The following is a 13,589-nucleotide window of genomic DNA, read 5'->3' on the forward strand; positions in this document are numbered from 1 at the left end:
TGTGCGTTTAGGTTTTTAAGATGGTCTCGGACTATTTTAATGTAATCCACTTCAGAATGAAAATATGTTCTGTCATTCATAGGAATGTATCAAATGCTATCAAAACTGTAGCTACTTACAGCTGATCTACTTACTGCTTTTCTAGATGACTGGCTTTTTATTGGCTTTGTTTATTAGAAATTAAAACTAGATTTAGATCTGTGCAGCTACCAGCATCAAGGCAGAAATAGATGCCTATAATTTCTTTTAATTTCCTGCCTGAGACTAAAGATTATCTGAACTTGCTGCTTTCTTTTAATGATATGCTGAGAGCTGATCATCAGAAATAATCCCAATCATGCCCTCTGATTCCTCTTCCTTCTGTAGTACTTTGAACAAAAAAAGGAGCAAAGGTGTAGGGTATGGCTTCATGCCTATCGTAGAAAGGGTTGCTGTACTTGAGGGCAAGTGTGAGGAAAACAGTTGCTTATTCTTCTGCTTTTTTTTTCCTACTAACTTGACACTAAATAGGTGTAGTCCTTACCTGAATCACAGTCTTGCTTGAAACACTGACATTACTTTCAACCTTGCTGAAACAATTCTATAACGTTGGGTGCACAGAAGTAACTACTGGTAAGTGACCTATAAAACAATAATTTTCCATTACCTTAGATGAAAAATGCATATACTTCTGCAGTTCTAGTGTGCAAGTTCTTCTGTATGAGTTATTAGACACATGAAAGAAGGTAATTCAGAAGTTATTTTTCATTCAGTGTTCTGAATATGGCACAGGGTAAATGCTTTTCTGATGTCTTGCTCTGAATATTTTTCACTTTTCATAGGTGAATTTTGTGGATAGAGAGTAAATATAAATAACACATTACAAAGATACATATTTGGATTTTCTATTAGAGGCTGAACTTACAATGTGATAACATCAGATTAGTAACAGAACTCATGGTGAACCCATATGTCATCCATAGATCATTATCATTACATCTAACTAACTGATGCCAGGTTTCCTGACTTGTATGTTTTATTTATATAGGTAACGTGTTGTATGTATTTTCTCATAATCCAAATAATGACAGTCAAAATGCTGGGGAAGGGTGTCCTTAATACTGCTAAAAGTAGCTAAAGTATCCTTCTCACTTTTAAGCTTTTCCCAGGATATTAAATCATGACTGTCAGCTTTAAAATAAGATTATCATAGTGGAATGTACTATCAAGTGACACTGTGTTCTATTATATAGGAATGGCAGAGAAAATAAATTTTCAGCTGTGTCTGACTTATTTACATTTCACATGGACTTAAATAATGTCACTTCTACACATACCTGAAATATGGTTACTGACAAAGGCAAACTACGCCCAGCGCCCTGTTGCAATGGCAAACACATTGTCTTATTCAAGCATAAGCACTTACTATATGTGAAGAAACAGATTTTAAACCCTACTATCTTGCATATGGTCATTTGGTACAAAGCCAAAGTTCAAGTTAGAAAAGCTGAGATGAATAGAAAGTCAGGAGACATAGAAAACTAAAGACTCTCCTAATAGATTGTGGATATTTTGTGAGAGTGAATAATTGATTTTTTTTCTATAGCTAGCTTTAGCTTTCAGGTGAAAGTGCACATGTTTTAATCAACAGAGTTTTTAATGATTTAGTATATGGGCCTCTCTGGACCACAGTTTTGAACCCTGTGGTCCTGAAATCAGAACATAAATGAGTAGTAGGCCTGGGAGGAATGAGAACAGCATTCAGCAAAAGTCAGGTTTTAATTTTTTATTTTAATTTGCAGTCTTTATTATCTTCTTCATCTAGGCCTTGAAATACAATCTAGCAGAATAAAAACAAGTAAGGTAGCCAGAAGACAAATGACGGCAACTTTTGAGTTTCAGACATGTTTGTGATGTTACAGACTACTTCTCCTATCTGGTTGTTTATGTCCTGTTCATTAGTATTAGTATGTATCAATGATAGCAGAAGCTGCCCTCAGAATATTGCATGTAGTACTGATGAGACCCATCATCATAAAAAAACTACTGAAATGCTGAAGAAAGTTCAAAGCAGGGTAGCTAAGGTGAGAAGAATATTACTTATAATGAAAGATTGATTGAACTTAATTTGTATAAACTGGATAAGAGGTGATTAAAGGAGGATATGAAATCACTGCACAAATATTTGAGAGGTGTTAATAAAAGAGAGGCACGAGGACTGTTTCTGTAATAACTCATGATAAAATGACAAGGCAGCATTTTCAGATGAGGGATATGGGAAAACAGTTTTGATACAGGAAGTAATCTGCAAGTGTAAGCGGAAAGTAATAAGCTGCTAGGAACAAAACTAACTCGTGATCAACAAAGCCTTTCTAAATAGTTCAGTTTCTAAATAGTTTAGATTTAAAGCCTCATGGGATTACTGTAAAGAACTTGTTTGATGGAGCTGTTGGAGCGAGCCCAGAGGAGGGCCATGAGGATAAGGGAGCTGGAGCAGAGCACCTCCCACATGAAGACAGGCTAAGAGTGTTGGGGCTGTTCAGCATGGAGAAGCTGCATGAAGACCTCATAGCAGCCTTCCAATATCTGAAGGGGGCCCACAGGGATGCTGGAGAGGGACTCTTCATTGGGGACTGTAGTGATAGGACAAGGGCTAATGGCTTTAAACCAAACAGGGGAAGTCTGGGTTAGATATAAGGAAGTTCTTTACTGTTGGGGTGGTGAGGCACTGGAACTGGTTGCCCAAAGACGTGGTGAATGCTCCATATCTCACAGTGTTCAAGGCTGGGTTGGACAGAGACCTGGGTGACACAGTCTAGTGTGAGGCATCCTTGTCATGGGCAGGGGAATTGGAGCTAGATAATCTTAAGGTCCTTTCCAGCCCTAACTGTTCTATGCCATTAGTCAGAGCCTGGATTGAACTGCTGCTTTCTAGCTCATTTTACAAGGTAGTGCTGCTGTGATATCATAGAATTAGAGTAGTTAGGGTTGGCATCCTTGCCAATTACTACAGATTTAAAGTTAACTAAACTTTCAACAAATAATTTTAAGAGGCATGAGCTGGCATGGGTGGATATTTTTGAAAGTAAAGTGTAGGAACTCCCCTTCCTAGAGCAGAAGGCAGATGTGTGCTGAGTATACAGAAGGAAGGTCCATGCAGCCCAGACAGCGAAATTCCTGAGGTAACAGGATTGGCTCCAGCACATGCAAGGATTTCTGGAGTTTATACCTGGTTGTTTCTATTTCAGTGCCTTCAGTTCTGTTTGACAGTATTTGGTGCACTTAAGCACAATGCTGAAAATAGAGTATATTTTCAAAGTACTAGAAATCTCTTCTTGTCATTGTGTACTAAGTGTGCTATGCAACCTTAGGAGTTTTGTTAAGGTGTCTGTATGGAAATTTCTTGGTTATTATTTTAAAAGTTGTCTTGATGACAGCCCATTAAGAGAGACAGTTGTACTGACAAACCATTAGTGCAGCAGACCTGAGGGTCAGTCTTACAGTCCTTGCTTTTTTACTTAGAAGTATAAAGGGCAACTGTTATGGATAAAGTATGTAGGATTGGGTCCTTCAGTAGCAACAAGAGCGGTCTTTTCAGATTAATAAAGAAAGTATAAAATCACTGCAGAGAGGTTTGAAAATAGTTATGATGGTCTGTACTTGGTAAAAACAAGTGGCTTGAGATCAAGACAGACTGACATTTAAAAAAAAAGGTGATTTCTGCTTCTAAGATTTATCTAGTAATACTAGTAACAAAAAAGCACACATTTCTTGCATTTCAGAGCAATACCTCTGTCATTTTGGAAAGCTAGAGAGATAGTTAGGACTTAATCGTTTTCCTCATGGTGAGTCAGAAAACAGGCTACATATCTAAATAATGTTGTGCTTGCTTCAAGAGATGGAATTAGAGGAATTTGAACTACACACCTCAAGTTGGAAAGCATCTGAAAATGAATCCAAGTCTACTTTCTGTAAAGTGTATACTATAATTATGCATATTAAAGGATCATTGCAAATAAAATCCTAACAGAACAAGGTCATAAATGCAGTGCAGAATGAATATTTACCACATTCATTCTCTGTTGGGGAGAGGGTGATCCTCTGGCTTATGTCAGTAAAGCTTGGTCCCAGGGAATGGCTGGTAAGCAGAGGTGAAAGCTATTTACCCATACAAGTTCATGTGAATTAAAAAGGCGGCATCATAATAGATGTTATCCGGACAAATCCTATAGATATGCTTCAAGAAGAATATAGATAGAGGCAGGAAGTGTTAATTTTTACACTAAGGCTAACTTGCAAGGTCTACTTAGAAGCAAAATCAGAAAACATAAGTATGGAAGTAGAATGGCTGAAAAAGAAAATACAATAGATTGTTGGTTACACAAGAAACAAGAATTAATAAAACTATATTAGACCATGTCACAGTTTAACAGAAAGGCAGGCAGTACCATCTTCCCCATTCAATTTTTAAAAATGCTCATGTTAATAAAATATGTACATCTTTGGCCTCCCTCTTACAAATACAAATATGGCACAGAATCACTCAACATAAAATGCTGTAACATAGTATTCAATTCCTCACTTCATGATTATTTTTACTCTGGTTGATGTCTTTGATCTGAAATTTTATCTACATTTGCGTGTAGTTCAGACAACTCCTTGAATTGATATTTTCATAAAAACTGCGGCCAACTTTGGTAGAGACTGAAAATATTTTTCTTGTCTTGCTAATGTAAAAATCCTAAGGCATTAGAACTAAATGAGAAATGTAAATATTTGATTATAATTTTCATTTTTATTTTCAAAATCATTATTTTTATGAAAGGCAAATTGAATTGAAAGTAGTTGATCAGTATTTGTGTATCCCATGATCTTTTTTTTTTAATTTTCAAGAAAGTTAGTTGTGCTCTATTAACTTTTTTTGGAATTACAGTATGGTTTTCCAATGATCTCCAAGTGAACCTTTTTTTATTGACTGCTAAAATGTCACTGAAGTCAGTGTGCTTCATGGGAATACAAAGAATGCATTTCAGGGCTCTCTGAAGAAATTATAAGATTGATTTTTCAGGAGTTTGGGTCCTAAATGACTGTTATATTTAATAAAAATCTCCACCAGGATTTTAGCACAGAAGGAAGATCAAAGCAATTACTTGGGTCTTCTAAAATGAAGAAAGGAAAGTTGACATAGCAGGAAGTCTTCATCAAAATGTGTGAGATGAATGAGATGCTTAAGAAAGGCTTTTCAAGGCCAGATTCTAATTTTGCATAGTGCTTCCTTGGTTTTGTTCCACATTCTCAATTATTATTATGGGTAGTTTTATGGTGTTACCATAAAAAGCTCCTTCATAAAATGGAGTGGAAAGCAAAAAGTGAAAAACAGATCCTTATTTCTATTGTTCCTTTTGCTTCTTTTCATCAGCTACAGCCTATGACACATTGCTGCTTTTCTCCTGATCTTTTTCAGTGTGAGACAGTGTATATTCTTCCAAATAGGTTTTTGAAAGTAGTCCACAGGGGTACATTTTAACCAATTCAAGTTGTGAGGCAGATTGTGCGAATTGCTCGGTGTGTACATTTAGGACCACTGTAAAAGTAAATCCCATTCTACAGCTGTTTTATTTGCTATTGAGCAGTGTGACACCAATAGCTGCTTAGGAAAAGCAACTCAGCCAAAAAAGAAAAAAAAAAGTAGTTACTTCCAGTACTACAATATTGGGTGTGTTTTCATTCTTTGAAGAAATAGATTGCTTCTTGATTTCTTTACCTTTCAACCCACTTCCGGATGTTTCCAGCTTTAGATTGAGGGTCTATAGCCAAATTATGATGCAGGTATCTGTTCAATGGTTGTACTACGTGTCTATCAAATATTTTCATAGGACTAAGGTTTGTGAAATATTTTAGAATAGAGAGAATATTTTTATGAACAGAGAGAAAGCTTTATGTTATACAATGTGGACGTAAGAGACCTCAAGTGAGAAGGCAGTTAAGTGCCGTTGTGTCAAAAAAGGATCAGGTTTAGCTTTTCTCATTCTTGAAAGACGTTTGTTTGATAGGTTCTTAAAAACTCTAAGTAATGGAAATACTACAAATTCTTCGAACAGCCTTCTGTCTGTACTTACCTTCTGTTTCAGAAAGTGTTCCCTTAATGTTTAACTGAAATCTCTCTTGCTGCAATTTAAACCCATTTTGTGGTTCATATTTTAGGCTCATCATTTCTTCTCTTATCCCCAGTGGAAAAGAAGAGTAGCTTCCAGTAGTTTTTGTGTATTTGAATGTAAAGTCTTTCCTCACGCTTCCCTAACTATACAAACCACTGTTTTTCAAAAATGGACACATCGTTCCAGGTGCAGCCTTACCAGTATAAGTGAACTGAAAGGATTTTTCTACAGTCCTTCCATATAACATATTAGCTAATATACCAGGAAATGTTTGAGCAGTTTTATTCAGCAAAGAACTGTTGACTCATATTCAGCTCATTTTTGACTCCACAGTTGTTTCTGCCTTGTGAGTCATCTGCTCTGTTGTAATTGTGCAGTTAATTGTTTCACCCACACAAAATACTTTTATTTGCCACATTCAGTCACATCCTGGATTTTTAGACCATCCAGTTAATAAAAATTGTTTTGAACTCTAATCCTGGTCTTCCAGTACTTGCAATGTCTCCCAGCTTTGTGTTATCTGAAAGACTTGGTAAGTTCTTCCTCTTTTCCATCATTCAGGAAATACTGAATGATGCTAGAAGCAGAACAAACCCTATGAACCACTTCATTCATCTGTCCACTTTGACAGTAAGCCATTGATAACTTTTCTGAGTACAATCTTCCAACAAGCGTCTACCTGCCTTACATTAGTTTGCAGTAATTCTCATCCGTCAATTCTAAACTAACTCTCCTGTTTGGCACATATCATTATCATCCATCATAGCATGCTGAAAGTGATTATGTTTTTATTCTCAATTTGTTTCTGGGTTGAAGTAGAGCAGCTTGAATGTTCAATGTGTTAACCTTCTGTGTGCTGGATGTGTATTAGTATTTGGTGAGCCTAAACTGTTTTCTAAAAATAGGTTGAAAGTTTCAGGACTTCCTGTGAACTCAGACTGAGAACTCGTGAATAAAACAAAAGAACAAATAAATATCCATGAAATTCTCTATTCTTAATGCTATCAGTCTGTCTTTGTCTCAATCACATTACTTAGGTGAGGATGGAGCCTTTTTTTATTTATTAATTTGCTTTATTAGAGAAACTGATGCTTCTTTTTTGCTAACCTCTGTTCTATGGATTCTGAATATGGAAATACTAGTGGTAACAATCAGCCTGTGTAATTTGAAAGTATTTGATCTTTAAAAGCCTTCATCTCCTCTTACAGTAATTAAAACAAGAAACTTCTTTTTGGGTTCTTATTGTGTTTGAAATTGAAACTTGACTGCTCAAATTTTTAGCTTCTGTCAAATGGTTTATGGGCTGAGAAAGTAGATATGAATACATATAAAATTATTGACAGAACAGATTGTGTTAGTGTTTTTATACAGAAAAACACCTCAATTTTTTATGTCTTAACAGTCAGAAACTGTATCTCTGACTTAGGCACTTTTAAAGGTATTTAATCTTCTTGATATCTTTCAAACCATAGACAACGGCTAAGAAACAAATTAAAATACATGTCTAGGAAAAGTCGTCACTTCATTGAAATAATTAATTTGTCTCAGAGAAAACTGCAGAATACAAAATGTGTCATCTTATTCAAGTCATCTGTAGGCTAGACTTAACTATGTAAATTAGGTTAAAAAAATAAACAAAGCAAACAAGAGAAACTCTGCCTAAAAATAATAATGGGGAAAAAAATTATAGTAAGCTTAATACAAACCTCATTGAAATACAGTTTAATTCATCATTGGATCAACTCTATTAGTGAAAAAAATTAATGTGGGCCAAATTCTGATACCCTGAGTTTGCATTGGCATCCTTTTTATGAGTCATTTTATCTATATTATTCACAGAATTATTCACAGAATGCATTATTATTATTCCTAAATAGTAAACCAATCAGTCCAAACCAGTCACAACTGTCGAATGCTTTCAGAAATAAATATTATTTACTCTCCTTACCAAACCTGCTATAGAGGGAATGGCCCTACTCTTTCACTGAACGTATTTTGCACCTATCACATATGATAAATGTTTATTATTACCTTCTGGGTTTTAGTGTTCCCCTGTTTTCATTCAAAAAAATTAACAGAAACATGTTTTTCAGTGTTCTGCAAAATAACTTATGTCCCCTCCTATAGACGGTATAGAGTAGTTAAATTACATGAATGCTGTGCTTCAAGGTTGCTTCATAAACTGTTGTGAAGAAAGCTTCATGCAGGGACTGCCCATCCATTTGCTTGGGAGCTGCTTTTAGGCTGAGGTTCTACTGCTGGCCCCTGGCTGTGCTGCGTCTGCACCCAGGCTCATGTCTCGGTTCTGATCCAGATCCAGGCCCTCCGGCTGGGTTTCATGCCCTGGCCTCATGCCTGCCTTGTGAGTGGGTGATTGTCAGACCGTGGCTCAGCTTGGCCACAGCCCCATCACTGTCCCTGGATCTGAATGGGACCCCAACTTGCCACTCTGCAGTGTGGCTCCTTGATCACTGCTCCTGCCTTCCACGTTCCCACACTCTGCTTCCAACTCACCTGTATCTGCCTTGCAGTTAGCCTTGTTTTTCCTAATACCACTTACTCCATTTTGGAATGAAAAATCACAGATTATACATCAAGTTCCTTGGGAACAACGAATTGTTACGACTTGGCAGTCACAGGCATAAGATAAAGGTTTAATTTTTATCCAGAATTGTATTTATAAAAAAAGTAAAAAAAATCCCAAAATATTATATGGAAATCATTTACAAAAATGTAGGTTACAAGACTGTTACTGTGTTACATATAGTGGTTTATGCAGCAAGCACACTGCATTTATTTGAATGACTTACTCTTAGCGCCCTTGCTCTTAGCTTGGTGCTGTACTCAGCCAAGACGAGATCTGATCAGATTCTTCGTATTACAATATTAAAGATAATCAGATTCTATAATTTACTAAAATGCATCTCTGTTAGTGGTAAAGACCAGGAACATTTATTTATTTGCCATATATACATGAATAGATAATCTCATCATTTCAGACAGAGTGCCATTTCCAGAAAGCTTATTTAATAGAAACTATGCCATGTGAAAGAAAAAGAGCTATCTGAAGTCTCCACTTATATGCTAGTCGCAACAGAGAAACCAAACCTAGCAGATTCACAGTAAGTATTGATTGACATCTAAACATTCCTGACAATACTTCAACAAAGAATAGGTTAAAAAAAAAAAAAACCAAAACAGCAGTGTGAAAGGTAATGAAATGTATGATCAGGCCCAGTAACAAGAATCTATGATCTAGGATGTGAACTTGGCCACTCTGTTCAACATAAAATCTTAACAAATATACAGTACAATATAGAATCCCTAACTTCTTTTTTCAATGGCTTGCAAAGACTCAGCAAGTTACTGTCAATGTCTGCCCATTAACCATGTCCTTCAGCTCTGTGAGCTCAGGCCCATGAAAAGAGAACACTCTTCTTTATGCCTCATAAGAACCCTCAAGCACTATGATCTAAAGGAACCACTGCAATGGTGGATTCGATTCCTCTTGGGCACTCTTACACTTCACTTAACCACTAAGATAATTCAGTAACTTGAACTGTGTGCTCTCTTTTCACAGACAAATGACTTTTTTATTATTTTTTTTAAATATAATTCAGAAACAGAATTTTAAAAAAAATGCTGTATTTCAGTTTAGCATTTAGAGATGTTTCTCCTAGGCTTAGTGGGACTTCTTCAGTTGCTTATTATCTTTTTATTATGGTAGACATTGATAGACTGTGATGAACACTATTTAAATTTACCTTTAAGCAATTAGTACTGAACTTCCTATATTGAATATTGGGACTATAATACCATGTTACAGGTGAAGAAGTTTTGGAAAGAAAAAAAAAGTTTCTTATTTCTTCTGTTAGATGTTTGTTAAACCTATAGGAGTTTGCACTGGATCTGGCCCCCTATTTAATTGGATTGTCCCTTGCAAATACCTTCCCGCTAGCCTACTGACATCTTGTATTTTAATAAAATACAGATCTTTTTACTTGTCTAGTTTTAAAAGCTCCTAACCTAATAAAGTAGGTGGTAGCAGCTTACTGAGATTATTGTCCAAAAATATGGGTCTCCTGGAGCAGGAACAGTAGAGTGACTGCAGGATTTTGCAATACTGGTGACAGTGCTGAAAGACATACTGGAAGACATGCTGTCATTCTCCAATAGAAGTTCAGGTGCTTGATTTAGGACTTAAAGGAGCAACTGTAGCCTGCATTATATTGAAAAGCTGATTAAATAATGGTTTGGGTTTTAAAATATTTGAAACAATCTCACAGAAATGGTTAACCGTGTTTACAGAGTATGTTTGCTGTGTGGTTTTCTTCTGTTTGTGAATTCTGTGGGGAAGCCATGGATTTTTATGGTAGGAGAGAAACCAAAAATTTTCTCAAGAAAAAAAAAATAAACATTAATATGTGTCACATGTATAATTAACTCTTGGGGTTTGGACCACAATTTCATTGCACTTTAATTAAATCAAGGTAGGTGACCTCTAATATACTTTTTTGGAAATCTCAAATTCCTCTTTATGCTTAGTATTACTAAGAGGCAACTTAATTGGACCTTTCATAGTTCAATTTTTATACCAATATTTACATACATCCATAAAAATATTGCAAAACTGAATGTAGTTCTGTACCTGATATTTTTTCCCCTCATTATTGTAGCTATCATTAAAACAGCTCTACCCAACATGGACAGAGAAGCCAAAGAAGAGTACTTTGTAGTCATCCAAGCAAAGGACATGGGAGGACATATGGGTGGACTGTCTGGAACTACAACAGTGACAATTACACTCACTGATGTCAATGACAATCCTCCAAAGTTTGCACAAAGTAAGTGCCATTGTGTATATGTGTTCTACATAAGAAAATAATACAGTGTTTCAGGTTTTTTTGTTTTTTTTTTTTGTTTTTTTTTTTTTTTTTTTTTTTTTTTTTTTTATCAAGCTCTTAATTTTATCATCATATTGCCTGGATTTGTAATGCAACTTTAAAACATGTAGCTGCTACTAGAGAAAGGTTAATAGTCCTCTGCCTTATTAAGAGCTTAGGAAAGAGGGATCAGTGCACAGAGCTCTCTGTCTTCCTTGTTACCTCTCTTACTTCCACACAAAAGGACTTGGGGGTCTTTTTTTCATTTATTTATTTGCTTTCAGTATAGTTATTTCTAAGTGCTAGTTTTAGTTGCTGTTATATATGTTTCCATTTCATGCAAACAAGTGAAACCACCAGTAAAAGACATATAAAACCGATAAAAAAAGAAATAAAGGTTTGACTAATTAGGTAATAGTGAAGAAAACAAAGAAAATAAGTCTGAGTGCAGAAAATTGATGATCTTTAATTCAAAATCCATATTTACTACTGTGGTTCCAATGTATATCTTGCTGGGCTAGGTTAAAATGTTTTGGCATGCTGCTGAGATTCTCTACAAGAAATAGGCTACAGCCTATTTCAAGGATGAAGGCAAAAAGGAAAAAAGAAGAGGGAAGAGCATAATGACTGGATCAATTTTATTTGGAACAGGTGCAATATAATGCACTATTAGAAACTTATCTTCTTATCCAGCTTCCAAAAAACTGAAGATGTAAGGTATTAAGAGTCTGTTCGGGGGCTGGAGAATGTTCATACCTAGACTTTTTATCATTTTTACTTTATTAGAAGCATGTTTTTCTGAGAAGGAATATATGCACAAAACATAAAATTAATTCTTTCCTGCATATGTATGACCCGAAGTCCACTATTGCCCTTTTCTGAAGACACAAAGAGTAAAATAGGTTTGTTCCCATAATCGGCATGTGATAAATACTCTCCTATAGTCTTGAAAATGTACGAACAGATAAAAAGAGAGGAAAAATATAAATAGGCAAAGGAAAAAGCTTATTTGCATAAGATATTTTTATTACCTCATCTGAGAGGTTTTTAGCAGATAAGCATGCTTTGCACAATAAATGGTTTTCTCTCATAAAATAAGTGCATAAATTTTTACTTCAGATCACATTGCATTACTTGCACTTGTGTAGTAGTGTTTTCCAACATATGATGGCAATTTCCCTAATAATGTAAACATTTTTAGAGGAGACTCCTGTTTGAACCATATCACCAAAATGCAGAGGGACATTTCTTTTATACTTGCAATGTACTGTAGCTCTAACTCAGTGATTATAAATCTACTTCTTCCAGCTTACCTGGCTTTTATATTTGTATCAGCACTTTTCTGTCTCAAAAAGCCTTTGCCTGCCAATATGAAAAAAGCTGATCCAAAAATCAGGAACATAACTGGTACTAATTGGTACATTTGCTGGAGGTCTCAGCAGGAAGCACAGGAGTGAAGGCATACAGAGAGGAAACTGTACTTTCCCGGTGCAGTTTATTCATGTTTGTTCTCTTGTAATCTGGATACAGTGACACATTGGGTAACAGGAGGAAGACAGCATCACAGATCCCTGAAATATATTTTCCCTATGGAAAATGTAGATCAGTTTTCTTTCAACAAGGAGTGAGTTGAAGTCTTTGAAGTTGTTATGGCTGGTACATTTGAGTGAAGAATTCATGCTACCATCTCTGAACAGCCACCCTGTTACAACTGACCATTAGGCAACTTCATTAGAAAAAAAACCCAAACAACTGCATGTACTGTAACTTTGTATTATTATGTATATATTGCATTTAATGAGGATGAACCACAGTAAAATTTTAGCTGAATGTTATTACAAATTCTGCCATTTAAAACAAAGTGTTCATAGCATGCTACTAGCATTACAGATTAGTCATGACTCTGGCCTTATACAAGAGCTGATCAAGTCTTGAACATTTTTTTACACTGTTGAAGCATGAGATGCATTTGCCTGGAAAGGAAAATAAAAAAGGATCAAACTTACAATAGAGCCTAACCAGAATAAAATAGAAATTCATAAGATGTAGTACATGCTGCTTTCACAATAAATTGTAATGAACTCAGAAAGCAGTGTGTTTTATCGCTTGATTGTTTCCAGGCAGGACAGAAATGTATATTTATGGTTTGATTTCAAAGAGTGTTAGCCTCCTGGGCTTTAGAAATGAAAAAGATGAACTTTCACTACTTCTGTGATCTCTTTGAAATAAATTTAGAGGCATTTTATAAGTCACAGAAGTTTTAACCTGGCAGTTTACCATAGGAATGTACTGAGAAGAACTCTGCACTGCTGTGAAAATAAGGGGTTTTCAGAGATGTTTAATGTTGATTTTTGGTCAACTCTGCACTATGACTTCTTGACAGGACAGTTTGTAATTCTTGAGAGCAATTTGTGTAAAGGAGTTGGCTGCATCATAATAGTTTTTTTGCAATATTTTGTAAACTATCTCAATAAATCTGAGAGAAAAATATCAACTTAAATGTGCAATTAACTGTGTCTGGAGATACAACCCACAAAATGTGGACAGCAATAGAAATTATGAACACGTA

At 35.5% G+C, this 13,589-nt stretch overlaps 1 protein-coding gene across 1 annotated transcript in view; it reads left to right on the top strand.

The window, feature by feature from the left end:
• Window positions 1-13,589, top strand: part of CDH8 (cadherin 8) — a gene marked incomplete at its 3' end in the record, with an annotated part of 134,313 nt that overhangs the window by 62,889 nt on the left and 57,835 nt on the right. Inside the window, exon 4 of the mRNA XM_080636559.1 lies at window positions 10,814-10,981. Within this exon, the coding sequence (XP_080492685.1) occupies window positions 10,814-10,981 (168 nt within the window). The remainder of the gene's footprint in view (window positions 1-10,813; window positions 10,982-13,589) is intronic.

This window comes from Psittacula echo, assembly GCF_963264785.1.
Source record: "Psittacula echo genome assembly, chromosome: Z".
In the NCBI taxonomy this organism is placed as follows: Eukaryota; Metazoa; Chordata; class Aves; order Psittaciformes; family Psittacidae; genus Psittacula; species Psittacula echo.